Source organism: Barbus barbus, assembly GCF_936440315.1.
Source record: "Barbus barbus genome assembly, chromosome: 15".
In the NCBI taxonomy this organism is placed as follows: Eukaryota; Metazoa; Chordata; class Actinopteri; order Cypriniformes; family Cyprinidae; genus Barbus; species Barbus barbus.
In genome coordinates, this window is record NC_136743.1 from 32,149,317 (window position 1) to 32,167,378 (window position 18,062).

Genomic DNA, 18,062 nt, shown 5'->3' on the forward strand with positions numbered 1-18,062 from the left:
TCGAAGCGCGGACACTTGAGGGCGCTCTTGCAGCGTAGATACTTGGGGGCGCTCTTGCAGCGTGGATACTTGGGGGCGCTCTTGCAGCGCGGATACTTGGGGGTGCTCTTGCAGCGCGGATACTTGAGGGCGCTCGGGAGGCGCGGAGCTGGACGGGACCAGCGGAGACGCAGGAGAGCTGGACGGGACCAGCGGAGACGCAGGAGGGCGCTCTTGCAGCGCAGACTCTTGGCGGCGCTCTGACAACGCGAATTCTCGGGGGTGCTCTGGAAGTGCGACTTCTCGGGTGTACTCTGGGTGCGCGGATCCGTACGGGACCAGCGGGGATGCAGGAGAGCTGGGTGGAACCAGCGAAGACGCAGGAGAGCTGGGCGGAACCAGCGAAGACGCAGGAGAGCTGGGCGGAACCAGCAAAGACGCAGGAGAGCTGGGCGGAACCAGCAAAGACGCAGGAGAGCTGGGCGGAACCAGCAAAGACGCAGGAGAGCTGGGCGGAACCAGCAAAGACGCAGGAGAGCTGGGCGGAACCAGCAAAGACGCAGGAGAGCTGGGCGGCACCAGCAGAGAAGAAGGAGGGTACTTGCGAGGAGCAGGCACTGGAGGGCACTTGCGAGGCGCAGGCACTGGAGGGCACTGGAGGGCACTTGCGAGGCGCAGGCACTGGAGGGCACTTGCGAGGCGCAGGCACTGGAGGGCACTTGCGAGGCGCAGGCACTGGAGGGCACTTGCGAGGCGCAGGCACTGGAGGGCACTGGCGAGGAGCAGGCACTGCAGAGAGTACGGGAGCCGAGAACTCCGGGGGCAGAGCCTCATCCAGTAGCCCTGCGTTTTCTGTCGGCGGAACTGTCTTCGCCGCGGGCGGAACCATCATCGCCCTGGACGGCGGAAACATCGTGGGCGGCGGCATCATCCTCACCACGAGCGGAGGAAGTTCGCGGAACATCCCCGAACCTCCCCCGTGAGGAACCAAAACCAGCCGCCTCCTCATCTTCAGTTAAGGTCAGCTCTTCTGTTATAGTATATGGTGTTGTAGAGACAAGTACACGATCCAGGAGTTTAACAGAAAGGCTTCTTCTTTATTAAATAGCATCGAACACGTAAATACATTGAAGTAACTCAAGAGCTGACAACCACAGGATAGAACTCAGGACTATTTAAAGAAACCGGGAACAAACAAGCAAACAAGATAATTAACTGAAGACAGGTGACAGGACTAGACGATGATTACTAATTAACTAAACCAGAACAGGAACTACCAAATAAGGTCAAAACAGAACTGAAAGTAAACTAAACCGTGACAGTGACTGACTACGTGAGCAGCGTTCACAGCATCGTAGGATCACAAAACTCATGCTTCATATTACAAATCATCATATTACATTTTGTAACAGATGTGATGATTTTTCAGTCAGCAATAGCTTTTCTTTCTTGAAAGTGCTGTGAGAGGTGTAGGTGTCATGTAGGGAAGAACACAAGCCCTTTGTAAAGCAGATCTCGGTGGCCAAGTGGGCCAAAAAGCATTAGCCCAGTTTTAGTGAATCACTAATTAATGCCTGCCGCTAACCCATGTGTCTGGACTGATAACAGTACTCCATTTAAGGCTTCACAATTTCTGATTTCACGCCGTTTCTACTTAACATTCATTTCAAAGCAATATTGGAAAGTACTGCTGGGTCATTCCGTGTCAGCTCAACCAGAGGTCCCCGGCTCAAATGTTTGATCCTCTGATAGACGTGGCTTTCAAACACTCCCGTGTCTGTGTGAGCGCTCAGTGAAGAGTGTGGCCATTCAGAGATGTTAAAGTTAGAAATCACTTCGTTTTGGTCAGTGCTGAGATCTGCACACTTGCGAATCCTCTGATTATAACAATCAAAGCGTAAACTTGATGTAAGAGATCGCGTTGCCCTGTTAACACCTGGTATTAAGATGGGTTTTGGTCAGTTGGATCTCAAGTATATGAGGGAGACACGTTCCCGTTCACACCTGCTGTTTTAATCTGTCTCTTCTGTTCAATTTCCACCACTTCTGTCCTGATTTCTTTTGAGGGGAGGGTCTTTGGGCCAATGTACTTAGTTTAATCTTTTGATCTAATGTTGTGAAATAAGCTCGCACAATTCACATAGGCCTCTGAGCCAAATGCATTTTTTTTCCAAAGCTATTTTTAAAAGTTTTAAAAATTCTGCTACACATATCAGTCAAATTGCACTGAGAGATATTTTACCGGTATTCAGAATAGAATAAGATGAAAATCAGAAAATATAAGTAGCAATAAAAGTTTTAGTAAAAAAAATTTTTTTATATACAATTATAAAATGAATGTCACACCTCTGTTCATCAGTTTGCACTGGCTACTAATACCTGCTCGTGTAAAATTCAAGGCATTAATGTTTGCCTACAAAACCAGCACTGGCTCTGCACCCCTTTACCTAAATTCAGTTCTTCAGACTTATGTGCCTCTAGAAGTGTCACAGATCGGTCAGGCTCACTCACCCAATCACAATGCACTCCGTCACCTGAGTATTAACTACACGCACCTGCAATTCATCAACTCCTTCATCAACCAGCACTTATAAGCACACACCTCACTTCACTCAATGTCTGATCACGTTTATACGTAGTGGACTCTCTCCATGATATCCTGCCGATACATTGAGATACCTACTTTGGTTACTTACCTGTTGTGTCTTCTCCAGAGTTACCTTCTGCTCCTAGCTCCAACATCCCCTCCAGTCTCCATCGCATTGTGGATCATCTCCCTGCTCATCACCAGAGGTGTGTGCTTACTTCCATCTCCGTCCCACGATCTTCTGCGAAACAAGAATCAAGGTTACAAGCTTCTTCAAGTCAAGAAACCCTTCATTATTCAGTATACTCACCTTTCATCTGTACCCGCACCTGTTATACTTTTATAACTTACCTGTTATACTTTTATTCGTTTGTCCGAGTGTCATTCCGTAACAGAAGATTGGACCTACAAAGGAGTCAGCATTATGAGTGCACCCGACCCATTCCAGGAGATCGTGGATGCCCTCCAGCGGGTTCTCACTCCACCACCAGTTCCACCATCACCCGTACCTCCGGACACCAACAACATCATTCCTTCTCCTCCGGTAATTTTCAGTCCCATTGCCAAACCAGCGCCCTTCTCTGGCTCGGCGGAGGAGTGCAACGGATTCCTGCTTCAATGCTCGCTGGTCCTAGAGATACAACCGCAGCTGTATCCAACCGAAAAAGCCAAGATTGCATTTCTGATTTCCCTATTGAAGGGGCGTGCACTACAATGGTCAAAAAACTTTTGGGCACAAGCTGGTACTGTTACCCTTTCCTTTGATAATTTTGTTGCTCATTTCAGAGAAGTGTTTGGCAGACCGGCACGTGACACCACTGTCAGTGAACAACTCTATCATCTCCGACAAGGCTCCCTTCCTGTTAATGATTATGCTCTGAAATTTAGAACCCTTGCAGCGGCCAGCGGCTGGAATGAGCGCTTGCTCCTCACTACTTACCGACAAGGACTCGAGCCAAGGTTGCGGCTCCAACTCACAGCCTACGATGACTCCTATGATCTGGAAATCATACAGCTATCCATCCGATGTGCACGAGTGCATCGGCAACAGAGAACTCCTGGCTATGAAGTTAGCCCTAGAGGAGTGGAGGCATTGGCTGGAGGGTGCTCAACACCCATTCATCGTACTCGCTGACCACAAGAATCTCCAATACTTGCGACATGCCAAGCGAATTAACCTGGATGCGCTTTGTTAAAGCGGATGCGCTGTCTCGCCTGCAAGCTCCTGAAGAGGTCAGTGAGGAACCGGATACATCATTCCCAAGAAGATCTTCGTCAATCCCATCCAATGGACCTCCAGCCCAGCTTCTCCCTCCAATGCCTCCAGAGCCACTCTGCCGGGCTGTCCACAGGGGTTGCAGTATGTCCCCAGAGCACAACGCACCCCTCTGATTCACTCTACTCGCATATCGCTGGGCACTGGCCACCCAGGGGCCAACGGCACCCTCTCGCTGCTAAAGGACTGCTTCTGGTGGCCTAATATGGCTAGGGATGGGAGAAGGTTCGTCCAAGGCTGTTCCGACTGTGCCATCTCCAAGAGTCCGTGCCATCTTCCATCCAGCAAGCTCCTTCTGCTGCCCATCCCCAATTGCCCCTGGTCACACCTAGGAGTTGATTTCATCACAGATCTGCCAGCCTCGGATGATAACGCATGTATCCTTGAAGTCATTGATCGATTCTCAAAGTCCTGTTGACTTCTCCCACTCAAGGGCCTGTCCACAGCTATGGAGACCGCTGAGATCATGTTTAACCACATCTTCAGATACTATGGAATTCCATAAGACATTATTTCAGACCGCGGCCCACTTTGTATCCAGAGTCTGGAAGGCCTTCTCGCTCCTAGGTGTTAGTCAAATGGGCAGATGGAAAGGAAGATTCAGGAAATCGGACAATTCCTGCGAACCTTCTGCCATAGCCACCAGGACTCTTGGAACCAATTTCTAAGCTGGGCCGAGTACGCACAGAAATCGCTTCATCAACAATCCACTGGACTCACTCCTTTCCAGTGCGTCCTCGGTTACCAGCCTCCCCTGTTCCCCTTGTCGAGGGAACCGTCTGAGGTACCATCTATCGATTACTGGTTCCGAGAGAGCAAGAGGGTCTGGGATGCAGCACACCATCAGCTGCAATGGGCAGTGCACAGAACCAAAATGACTGCAGACCTTCGTAGGGCTGAAACTCCCACATACCAACCTGGTCAGAAGGTCTGGCTGTCCACCCGGGACATCAGGGTGCGCCTGCCCTGCAAGAAACTTAGTCCCAGATACGTTGGTCCCTTTACCATCACCAAGCAGATCAACCCAGTCACATATCAACTCCAACTTCCCTCACATTACAAAATTCACCCTTCCTTCCATGTCTCACTAATCAAACCATATCACCCTCCTGTTTCTGTTTCCACAGAGCCGGGCCCGACAGTGGAACCCCCTCTCCCGGTAATCCAGGAGGAAGGTGCCATCTACACGGTCCACGAGATTCTGGACTCCCGGCGCCGTGGTGGTCTCTTAGAGTATCTTGTGGACTGGGAAGGTTATGGACCAGAGGAACGGTCATGGGTCCCCAGAAATGACATCCTCGATCCCACGCTACTGGATTACTTTCACTTTAACCATCCAGATCGTCCAGGACCCCGAGGGAGAGGTAGACCACCACGACGTCAGGGTCCTCGGCCCTCAGGAGCGGGCTGTGGAGGAGGGGGTACTGTCACAGATCGGTCAGGCTCACTCACCCAATCACAACGTACTCTGTCACCTGAGTTTTAACTACACGCACCTGCAAGTTATCAACTCCCTCATCAACCAGCACTTATAAGCACACACCTCACTTCACTCAATGTCTGATCTCGTTTATACGTAGTGGACTCTCTCCATGATATCCTGTCGATACATTGAGATACCTACATTGTTTACTTACCTGTTGTGTCTTCTCCAAAATTACCTTCTGCTCCTAGCTCCAACATCCCCTCCAGTCTCCATCGCATTGTGGATCATCTCCCTGCTCATCGTCAGAGGTGTGTGCTTAATTCCATCTCCGTCCCACGATCTCCTGCGAAACAAGAATCAAGGTTACAAGTTTCTTCAAGTCAAGAAACCCTTCATTATTCAGGATACTCGCCTTTCATCTGCACCCACACCTATTGCTGACAATAAACTTACCTCTTATACTTTTATTCCTTTGTCCGAGTGTCATTCCATAACAAGAAGCTTGCGTTCTGCAAGTGAACAATGCTTTATTGTTCATCCCAGAGAGGCACAAAATCACTTTCACATTAACTGTTCCCTCCTGGTGACCTGCCCAACTCAATCCCAGCGTCCTCAGCCATCTTCAAGAATCAGCTAAAAACACATCTCTTCCATCTTTATTTGACCCTCTAACTCTAGTGCTTTCTATTCTTTAAAAAAAAAACATGTCCCTTTTAGTCTTGCACTATTCATTTACTAACTGCTTGTTTTCTTAAAAAAAAAACTAACTTCTCTATTCTTTTTGTATTTTAGCTATTGGTTTTCTTTTTATTATGTAATTTAAAAAAAACTTGCTCGTTTACTGTAAAGCTAACTGAGGCTTGTTATCGCACTTGTGTATCATTGCTCTTTTGTTGATTTTGATTCTATTGTCCTCATTTGTAAGTTACTTTGGATAAAAGCGTCTGCTAAATGACTAAATGTAAAATACAACACAAATTATAATTGGATTTATTATAAACAACATAGGCAATGTTATAAATGAGAGGACTGTGATGTGTGCCTGAGAAAGGCTCGAGGGCAATCGCGGATATTGTCCTAATCACTGCGGGAAAAAACGAAAACATTCTGTCATTCTTGGTCATAAATATAGCTGTAAGACATCATTTGAAAATGGTTTACTTTTATGTATATTCACAATAAGAAGCTTAATAAGCTTTCCTGTAGCTCAAATTGTAGAGCATGGTGCTAGCAAGGTCATGGGTTCGATTCCCAGGGAAAGCAAGAGCTGATAAAAATGTAAAAACTGTAACTTGAATGCAATGTAAGTCGCTTTGGATAAAAGCATCTGCTAAATGCATAAATGTAAGAAACAAAAACTATGCCTTTGTAAAAACAAGAAAATAAACAGGACGCACTTTGCCATTTATATTTTCTTAAACTTGTTGTGCTGCCATAAAAATGAAATTAAACTGACCTTTTTTCCTTCCGTTTGTTTTGATTTTTCAAATATTTAACTGAAACATATTTCATGTAGGTCTATTTATTTTATTCCGATTTCTGTCATTTTATTGTTTTTCTGTTTTCTCCTGTTTATACACATGCAGAACTAAACCACTGAAAAGAAAAACATCTATTTTCAATATACAAAATATACACTTTAACATTGTAATTTAATGTAAACCTAATTTAACATTCTAATTTTGTTGGTTAACGGAAAGGAAATGAACATTGTAATGTTTAAGAATTAGGTAAGTCAGCTGAGAGTTTAGCGGCTGATCGAACGCGTTCAACCACATGAGTTCAACACTACGAGCGTAATCCGGTCCAATGTGTTTTTAACTACCTCTGGAAGTGCTCAAAACACTTTAGACTCAGTTCACACCTATATTTCGCTTGTATTTAGCTTGATGTGTCATTAGTAACCCTTTAAAATAATACATAATTAGTTTTTGAAAATTGTGATTTAAGGTCGATCACAGTAAACATCTTTTAAAATTGGAATATATATCATAAAAATTTACTTTGAATCTAGTGCAGTATTTTGTCATTGCAACATTTTAGTGCAACCTTCACTAACAACTGCATCTGTAAGCATTGACTGTATTATCCCACCGGTCACTATTGTTGCAAGTGCATTTTTTGTTACATGAATGAAGTAATTATGAAGAATGACTGGAAACAGATTGGAAATAATTTTACTTTGCATTAAGTATCCTATATTGTTTCAACGGTTTTCACAAAAATTGGTGAGGACAGACAGAATCGATTTTTGTCAAAAAGTGGTGGGGACATGTCCCAGCCCGCAAATTACACCAACTAAACAAAATGGGCAATAACTACCTATCACAGGTCGACAATCGTTTCTCAGTCCCTGTTAAAATATGACTCTCATATTCAAGAACATTTTACTGTTATTGACATTCACTCAAAACTGCTGCGTTTGACACATCAGTAAGGAGCAAAAGATCTTTGTAAAAATCAGCGTATGACAATAGAAGTTTTATAAATGCTAGCAGTGTTTTTAGTCTTGTTTCTGCACCTAAACAGGATTATGACCTGAGTCAGCTGCAGCAGCCAGATATAGAGGCTGATGGCTTCAAGGGCATCGGTATACGTCGGATGGATGAGAGACCTCTGCACCCTGAGCCCCATTACCCCGTCAGATCCACCGCACCCCATCCTGGAGATATTGGAGACTTCATTAGCGAGGTGAAGTATCAAACAAAATACTGTAAAATATCATTGTTTAAAAGATGAATACACAGCAGGTGGTACTAATGTGTTGATAAATGTTGCATATGGGCTACGGCCCTCCAGGAATAAATACAGTAGGTAGTCAAGCAAAATGCTTGCAGTAAAGTAAAAACAACCCAGTCACGTGTGAAACTCTTTGGCAAAATCACCACCAGGTGGCGCAAAGGGATGCTTAATACTATTGCTCGAAAAAGCTTGAATTGAAATTAAGATAAAATAATAAAACTTGTATTAACAACAATAATAACATTTCATCTTGATAATTATTCATCATATAAATGCTTAATGTTCCAGCTATTTGACGTCTGTCACTTACAGTGAAATATTACAGTTACAGCGGTGCTCGAAGTTTGCTTACTTTTTATTGTACAGTACTAGCCAGTTTACAAATAAAAGGTGTGAAACTTACATTTAATAATTCACTGATGCATTTCAGCAGGTCATGTCAGTACTTATTCTTTATTCCCATACTAGAGTCCTGCATGACATGCTGAGAAATGTCTGCAAAATAAGAAAATGTTGTAAGATCATTGTATTTATTGCTTATTGTTTTTATTCCCATGATTTTAATTGATGAGACAATATTAACATTATACGTATAAAACTGTGTATTAAACAAGGCTTGACAACATTTAATGCCCCAATGTAAGATAAACCACTATTTGATAGTAATAATAATAAAAATAATACTGTTAACGCTGATTCTTGAGAAGTGGGACAAAACAGGGTGCAAAATTGAAATAAATAAAACCTTGTACTCAGACAAATGAAACTATATTTATGTATCTTATATGTAATAAGCTACTGAGCTATGCTTTGATGCAACCTCCCAACTTTTCTCTTTTTTTAACAAAATGTGCTTTTTACCTTGGACTGGGGTAATATAACTTTAACTTGTCTTTAACAGCATTCGAGATGTTTATAACATTTCAAAACACATTCTCACGTTAGCAGACAGATTACACTTTCATATGTGACCAACAATTCCTCAACAAATATAAAATATCATAATCAAATATTATCAACATATTCATCTGACGGAGGTGACACATCTGATGGTGGAGACGAAAACCTGAATTTGTAGTCATTTTAACTATCAAATACACTGAATCTATCACTTACTGTATTAAAACAAAAACAACAAATGGTGAGTATGTGATTGTTTATAAAGTTTTTATTCAAGATTCAAGATTTTTATTTGTCACATACACAATTATACAGAGTATAACCAGCAGTGAAATGCAGGTCAGGTCCGCTCCAAGGACAGTGCAATTATATAGAATACAAATATTAAGAAAAAGAAAAGTAGAAAAAAATAAATAAAATAAAATATAAAAAATATAAATATAAATGTTCTGGTCAGTATGTTGTTGACTTAAATAGTAATAAAGAGGAATGTGCAAAAAAGTTGCACAGGGTATTTAAATAGCAGCAATATGAGGTAGAGAAAAATTATGAATAGCTTATTGATATGGTGATATTTACATGGAGTCAAGTGATGTTATGACACAGAGTTAGAGTTTAGGAGCCTGATGGCCTGGGGGAAGAAGCTCCTCCTAAGTCTCTCAGTTTTTGCCATCAGGCTACGGAAGCGCTTACCAGATGGAAGCAAAGTGAATAGACGGTTACCAAGGTGATTTGAGTCCTTGATGATTTTGACAGCTTTATTTTTGCAGCGTTTGAGGTAGACGTCCTGCAGAGAGGGGAGAGCAGACCCTGAGATGTGCTCACCTAAGCGCACAACTCTCTGTAGTGCTTTGCAGTCCTGATTGGAGCTGTTTCCATACCACACTGAGATGCACTGAGTCAATACACTTTCTATGGTCCCTGAATAGAAAGTTTTCAGGATTGTTGGCGAGACCCTGAATGTTGGAATTGCGACTCTAGTTTCCTCCCGTAGTGCTGCTTCGCCTCCTTCACCGCTCTGCGCGCGCTGTAAGATGCAGCCTTGTAGTCATCCATGTTCCCGGTGATGAACCCTGTGTTGTAGGCAGCGGAGCGGGATCTCAGGGCGTCGCGGATGGTTTTATCCACCCACGGCTTCTGGTTGGGAAACGTCCTGATGATGGTTTTCTGCACCGTATCATCCATTAGTTTCTCTATAAATCCCACAACCGCTTCCGTAAACAAGCTGACGTCATCAGAGCTGCGCCGGAACATGTCCCAGTCTGCGTCATCTAGTGCGTCCTGCAGAGCGGCCACCGATTGGTCCGTCCAGCGTTGGACCTCCCTCTGCACCGGGGCTTCCTGTTTCAGCCTCTGTTTGTAAACAGGCATGAGGAAGATGGCGGCATGGTCCCATTTCCCAAACGGTGGTTGTGACTGTGCCTTGTAGCTGTTCTTGTATGGGGTGTAACAATGATCTAATGTCCTTTCGCCCCTGGTGGGGCAGCCGATGTGCTGATGGAAGTTCGGCAGTGCACGCTTAAGGTTGGCACTGTTGAAATCTCCCAAAACAATGAATGCGGCGTCCCGGTGCTGTGTCTGGTGAAGGTGTAGTGTTTCATGTAAATCCCATATCGCAGTGTCCGTGTCCGCTTGAGGTGGAATATAAACGGCACTGACGATGACCGAGCTAAATTCCAGAGGGAGATAAAAAGGGCGACATTTGATGGTCAGAAGTTCAAGATTCGGTGTGCAGGAGCGTGAGAGGGGAACAATGCTCGCGCTGTCGCACCAGTGTTTGTTCACCATCAGACATACTCCACCTCCCCTAGTCTTTCCCGAGTCCAGCGTTCTGTCCATGCGGTAAACCGAGAAGAACTCGGCCGGCTGGATGGCGTGGTCTGGTACCGCTGGGTTCAGCCATGTCTCGGTGAAGCAGAGAAGTTTGCAGTCCCGAATGTCCCTCTGGAACTTGACTCTTGCCCTGAGGTCATCGAGTTTGTTATCCAGCGACTGGACATTGGCGAGCAGGACACTTGGTAAGGGAGCGCGGTGTGCGCGTGCCCTCAGCCTGTTCATGATGCCGGCTCGTTTCCCTCGAGGACGCCGGTACGGGTCGCGTCCTTTGTTCCTCCTCAGGATCTCGCTCGGCCAGGATGGGTCCGGGTTCAAAAACGGCGAAAGGTGAGTGCATTGTGCACCAATAGAAATAAGAGTGGCCCTGTCGTATGTAAGAATGGCCATCTTACAAAAAGAAACCGGTGTTTATAGTTTACAATACGAAAAAATAACAAAAGAAGACAAGGTTTGGTCGGAGCAGTCGTGACGGCAGCCGATCTCACCGGCGCTATCTTGCCATGGCGTAAACGTTATTAATCCCCATAACGTTTACAATTGAAAACATTTTCATTTTTAAACCTAATAGCAGTTACAATTGCTGGACATGTTTTGTCCCATGTCTCAAGAATCAGTGGCAAATGTGTAAAAATCTAAAATACAGTGTAATACTGTGCGGCACAGAGTAAAATGTAAGCACAGCCTCGCAGGCTTGACATTTATGCTTGAATTCGTTCTAAATAACAAACGCATATAAGTTCTTAAATACTGTATTTGCTTCTGTGAATATGAATTATTTTATCTAGTGTTTCTCTTAGATTAAGAGACTTGTGAAAATGCTTTTTGATATTTTTGATACATTTACCTGATAACTTGTCATGGTCTGTGGTTAAAGCAAATGATTTTTTTATTTTTTTCAGAGTATGTTACATAATGTAAAGCCTGACCTAAAAAGATGGAGATCACTTCATCGTATCAGTGATAGGTTGAATTAACCTGTTAACTGTCGGTTCCACTTTTTGAGTATAGGCCTGAGAATGACATTTCCAACTTAAATTGTTATAAATTTTGAATGGTTTGGAGCAGATACTTAAGGTTGGTCTCGTTTTAAAGAAGACACTTAGCAGATTATTGTAGAGGTGAAAAAAGTTCTAAAACTTATATTACAAAAAAGGTATGGAAGTTTAAGTTTATGAAAATATAAAATGTAAAATGTTTAATATTTATATTTTTTGTAAAATATATATTTTACATAACATGTTTTACTCTAAAACAGCTAGAAAATCAAAACCAAAAATCTGAAAAAGTTGTGTTCCAAATTTGAGGTTGATATCTCAAAAAATTAGCTTTCAGTGAAATTTTGTTTGGGCGTAGTACCAAGCCTTTCCACTAGATGACCATCAAACCCCATTAGTAACCATATGAGGGCGGCTCCATTTCCATATATGGTTCGAGTGATCTGAAACATGTTTTCTCCATTCTTTTCTCAATATTTATGACGTAGACATCACATTCAGAAGTATTAAGGGTGGTATGGCAGTATTTGATTTCAATTCATCCTCTAAAAAACACATAAAAGACATGCAACAAGAACCCTGGACGTACAATATAGTTCACACTGCATCAAAAATTGAGAACCTATTGTTTTTTCTTTATATTCGAAACACTTTTAGACCTTTTTTTCTCAAAAAATAGAATCAATTTTATCTTTTGAACACTTGACATGAACATGAATGGAGATTTTTCATGATTTTATATATGTATCACTATTTCAAAGTAAAGGTCAGAACTCTCTCTCTGACTGATGAGTACTCTTCTTACAAATTAACAAATTACAGTTGCCCTGTAAAATATTTAAAAAATCCGTCACCAAATATGAAAACTAGAGTCTTTAAGCTTTCAAAGGATATATAGTTTGTCAAGATTGCTTTTGGTTCAGACTAAGATATTACTGTTTAAATCATGTAATGGATTTTTTTTTTGCCTAAATCATTCTTTAAAATTAGACTAGAGAAATGCTTTTAGAGACAAGACTCGTTCTGTTTCACACACATGTTGTATGTAAGTCTGTTAATGTCTATAGTTATGATTAGCTGCTGACCTAAGGACAGCAATGCTAGGCTGGCAGGTTTGTTGGAGAGTCTCAGGTTGAATGTACCCTAGCTAAGAAAATAATTTTGACTTGATGGAAACAAAATGTGAGAACCTGTTTTCAATTACATGTTGAGTAATATTAGGTTAGTTTTTATTAGTTTATTTGGTGTGTGTAATGCTGTTCTGTATTGTGACTGGGATATGCATGATCCCTGAAAACATGGATAGTAGGGATGTGCCCGAAGCCTTATTCAGAAATAATAATGAATTCTTATACAAAATAAATGATGAATTCTTATAAACAAAAGGAAAACAACATTGTTAGATGCAGATTAGATGTAATAGCACAATATTTTAGATAAATATCTAAATATGCAGAGGTGGGTAGAGTACCCAAAAACTGTACTCAAGTAAAAGTAAAAGTACTTGTAGAAATATTTACTCAAGTAAAAGTAAAAGTAATAGTCTGAATAGTTACTTGAGTAAGAGTAAAAAAGTATCAGATAAAAAAACTACTCAAGTAGTTAGCTACTAGTTACTTAGGATCATATACTGAATATAGTCTATTTTTATTTAGATGTATAGATATTTAGATAAAATTTATACACACACACACACACACACACACACAACTGCCGTTCAAAAGATGTTTTTTTAATGTAATTTATTTCAGTGATGCAAATGAATTTTTATCAGCCTTTAAGCCAGTCTTCAGTGTGACATAATCCTTCAGAAATCATTCCAATTTCTTGATTTATTATCAATGCTGTTCTTTTCAGCTTTCTATTCATAAAAGAATTGTGAACAAAATGTCACAGGTTCCAAAAACAGCAGCAAAACCCTGTTGAAAAAAACAGCATATGCTGGTATAGGTATGTTTTGAAGCATGGGATGCTGGTTCAAGCTGGTCCTAAAATGGTCTGACCAGCTTAAGACCAGCACATGACCAGCTAAGGACCAGCATAAACCAGCAAAAGACCAGCATAAACCAGCATCACAGCTTCAAAACATACCAAACTAGCATATGCTGTTTTTTTTTCAACAACACTGATAATAAATCAATATATTAGAATGATTTCTGAAGGATCATATGACTCTGAAAACTGGAGTAACAGCTGATAAAAATTCAGATTTGCATCACTGAATTATTAATTATATTTTAAAGTATATTAATTATGTTATTAATTAAGTATATTAATTCATTATTAATTATGTATTTTGTATGTATATAACCTCTAACACGGAGAAGAGAGAAATCTCCTCACAAGACCGCTACAGAACATCTGAACATAACGAAATAAATGCATATGATGGATCTTCTTCCGTCTGTTCCGCAAAATGTAAACAAATGTAGCTTTTATTTCTGCAAGCGTAAATATTGTGAAAATATCAATATTAATTGTGTCTAAGCAAAGCTTAGTAACTTAATGAATTAATTCTAGATTGTATTTAATGTAAGGTACATTTACAACAAATTGGTAATGTCATAGTGGTTTGTGTACTGTAAACGAATCTATACCTGTGGAACCGACAGCACACGCGGTGTTCATCTAATGAAGATCTTCATAGCTAGCAAACCATAGCCTTTGCAGATTTGCTTTCACCTGACTGTAGATCCAAAGGCACGTCTTCAACGCTCTTGATGTTCTTAAACTTTCTATTATCTGAGTGAGAACCGCTTCAGCGACTCAGCGCGTGCTGAGTCGTTGAACTGAACGAATCATTCAAACTGATTCGCGAACCGATTCACTGGTTTGCCAACTGGGTTGATCGAGCCTTCGAACAGAATTGACTCAAAAGAATGAATCATTCGCGAACGGACATCGCTCGTTGCCCAGAGAAAGGTAGACGGCGCGTTTGGAATAAATTGAAGCATTTTTGTCTTTATTATTACGTATTGCATTAAGATAAAGTAACGAGAGGAGCGTCACCCACAGTAACTAAGTAAAAGTACCGTTTTTTCACTAAAAATGTACTTGAGTAAGAGTAAAAGTACCCAATTTTAAATATACTCTAAAAGTATTAGTTACTCAAAAAATTTACTCAAGTAAATGTAACGAAGTAAATGTAACTCGTTACTACCCACCTCTGTAAATATGCAATAATGAGTGCATAAACTGAATGAGTGTTGACTTTGTCTGAAAATGACTGATTCTGTGATCGTGATCATATAGCTGCATTGCAGTTTCTGATGTTCAGCAGCATGCGTATCATACGTGACACATTTCCTGCTCAACGCTTCCTCTGCTTCAGTTCTGGTGCATTATTTGAAAAGGTTAAATGGTCATGAAAAAAAAGGTTGTTGTATTGTTGTATTGTTCACAGTCAAAAAGGACTGGATATGGGAAACGAATGGTAAGCCAAGTAGTTAGCAGGTAATAAATGGATCATGACTGATCTATAAATATCATTAAGTACTAGAAAATCCCATAATAAAAAGAATAAAAAACATTATCAAAGTAAAATATAGTACATTCATTTCATTTAAATATTTTTTTGACCGCCACACAAGTAACATCAGAAGGTTGTTTATAAAATGTTCACAGAACTTTTGTAATAAAAAAGATACTTGTCTGATTTATACTTATATGTATTTGCTATATGGAAACTATGAAGGGAATAAGATTACATTTAAAATGGGCTTTTTGTGTAGTTTTGACAAACTTCCAGTTTAAACTCCACCCGCACCGGATTTAATCCGAATACAGATTCAAATCATTCAGCTACAGAAGCGCAGTCTACAGCACACACTGCTAGTGGACTCAGTTGAACATTTTCTGTGTGTTTTAGATGAAAGGATGGTGTAATGTGTACACTGACTGTCTTTGCAGGGTCTGAGGGCTGCTGATAATGATCCTAGCGCTCCACCGTACGACTCCCTCTTAGTGTTCGACTACGAAGGTAACGGATCTACTGCAGGATCGCTCAGCTCCATCAACTCATCTAGCAGTGATGGAGACCAGGATTACGATTACCTCCACGACTGGGGTCCTCGCTTCACCAAACTAGCTGACATGTATAGCGGAACAGACGAGTGAAAGACGAGCAGAAGGAGCGCCACGGCTTTGTTCCTCGTTTCACAGCTGCAGATAGGGGTTTATATGTATCATACAAGCAAACACAAGTTTCCAAGGCTAAATGTCAAGGCTTAAAGTAATAGTACATAGATTGTAGAGTATGATACATGCTCGGCTATACTTGAACTTTACAGTATAGAAGCACAGGGATTTAATGTGCCTTTTTGTACATTTTTGTGATCTGATTGATTTATGTTCAAGGCTTTAATTATACTGACTTGAGGAGTGATTTGAGACTTCAGGATGTGTTCAGCTATGAAACAAATGATCATGCTTTTCTCTTTTGGTTACAAACTGTTTTTCCAAAAAATTATTTAACACATTTTTGTCACAAAGTGAAGATTCGCTGACAGAACAGACAAAGTGTACACTATGCAGTTCACTAGATTCCTAAGTAAAATATTTTGTTCAACAACAATTTAACATATGCACATAGTTTGAAATAAAAAAGAGATATAACTTAAACATTTGTAACTTTCCTACATTAATTACTGTTGCATTGTACACATGCTGTTGCTACACAGTAAAGAAAATGTGCTTTATGCATTAAACAATCTAAATTGCTGCATTCTGTTCAGTGGGAAGGTTTATGTCAGAATGGATTTTTAAATGTGTACGTGGAAATTAGTTTTGCTTGAGTGTGTACATTTTGCTTTGATGGAGTATGTGAAAACATGCAGGCTTTATCTAAGCATGATTTGATTCTGAACTTCTCAGGACATCAACAAGCATCTGTATTTTAACAGCACTTGTATTTCCAAGTTTTATTTCCTCGTAATTATTTACTAGTTTAAAATATATGCAGATTGTTTTCTAGAAATGATGACAAGAGACCAGGATAAATCAATGTTTTGTGAAAGATGTTACATACTGCAGTTTGATATTAAAGTAATCAAATTCTTACAAAAATCAGAACCCAGGCTCGCTGGAAATACGTGACTTTGCATATATTTCTGCAAAACCTGGAATACATTAATACATAATTTGCTGCGCTTTTCAGATGATACATCTTCAAGAGGCGCTATTAGCTATCCATCCATCCATCCATATATTTCTCTATTACAGATGCAGGTTTATGAAACAGCACGGTGTCTTCAAAAATGTGTCTGCAAAATATGCAACGCTGTATCAGGTGAGCTACCCAGCTATAAATCCTTACATATGGGCTGGATAATGTGATACAAATTTGACTTTTATTAGTTAAAAAAATAATGCACTATGGTCAAAGTGTTCTGAGGTCACAACATAGTATTTTGCAGAGAACTTGCAAAAATAAGCCTTTACTCATTAATCCTCTGACCATGGAATCATAATTTGTGTAAAAAGGAACAAAAGTTGTTGGTGTTTGACTGTCTCTACTGTTCATTTCTCTACTGCAGTGAAGGGTGTTTAAATTCGAGTCACGTATTTCCACTGAGCCTGGTTTGGAGCTGTTCCAGACATAAGCTAAAAACACGTGTACCCCTTCAGGTCTTCATGCACTTCAGTTTTTAATGGATTGTTAATGTTCAAACTGAGGCAGAGGATCCTCCAGTTTTCCCAAAAAGTAGCAAGTTCTCTGATTGGTCATCGCTTTAAATCCTTTCTGTGGTTCTGCATACTATAAAGCCAATTCCAAACACAGTAACGCTAAGTATAATTTAGGATGTAATTCATATTTAACTGATTGTTTTCTCATTTTAATTATGTTTGCATCTCAAACGGAGGTGTGCATATCTGTAAGGATTCAGTCCTCGGTTGCCTCGTCATCAAGCGCTGCTGAAGATCATCTCAATTTGGAGGATCCTTAAAAGGCAACCTTCATTTCGTGTCCTTCACATTTTGCAGGATACATCGAATATTTTAATTTGGGTCCTCCAATCACCCACACATTCCAGTTCACATAAAAATGATGGAAAACAAGTTGACACTGGTGTCCAGATCTCCTTTTCTTCCTACTGTTGCAGTGAAGTATGAATGTAATGGCTATTTTGAAAACTTTTATGCCTTTCCTGACCTGCTTTCTATCACCTTTCTTTCCCTGTAGGAGGTTGAATACGTTTTATGAACTTATATCCTGGGAGAGAGTAGAATTTTTCAATTGGTGGCTTTATTTTGTACTAATGCCCACACTTAATGAATACATAAATGTATTCTCAGTTATGGTAACAATCCCTATTAGGTCTA

At 40.8% G+C, this 18,062-nt stretch overlaps 1 protein-coding gene across 5 annotated transcripts in view; it reads left to right on the forward strand.

Annotated features, from left to right (window-relative positions):
* Positions 1–17,802, forward strand: part of LOC306881479 (cadherin-2-like) — a 76,854-nt gene extending 59,052 nt beyond the window's left edge. For 2 of the 5 annotated variants that reach the window (XM_079435600.1, XM_079435601.1), the window contains exons 15-16: positions 7,798–7,959; positions 15,651–17,802. In XM_079435600.1, coding sequence (XP_079291726.1) covers positions 7,798–7,959; positions 15,651–15,857 — 369 coding nt within the window. In that variant the 3' untranslated portion in view covers positions 15,858–17,802. Of the gene's footprint in view, positions 1–4,969; positions 5,735–7,797; positions 7,960–15,650 lie in introns of those variants that run through there. The other 3 variants (XM_079435603.1, XM_079435602.1, XM_079435604.1) reach the window with 3 other exon arrangements.
* Positions 17,803–18,062: the final 260 nt, after the last annotated feature.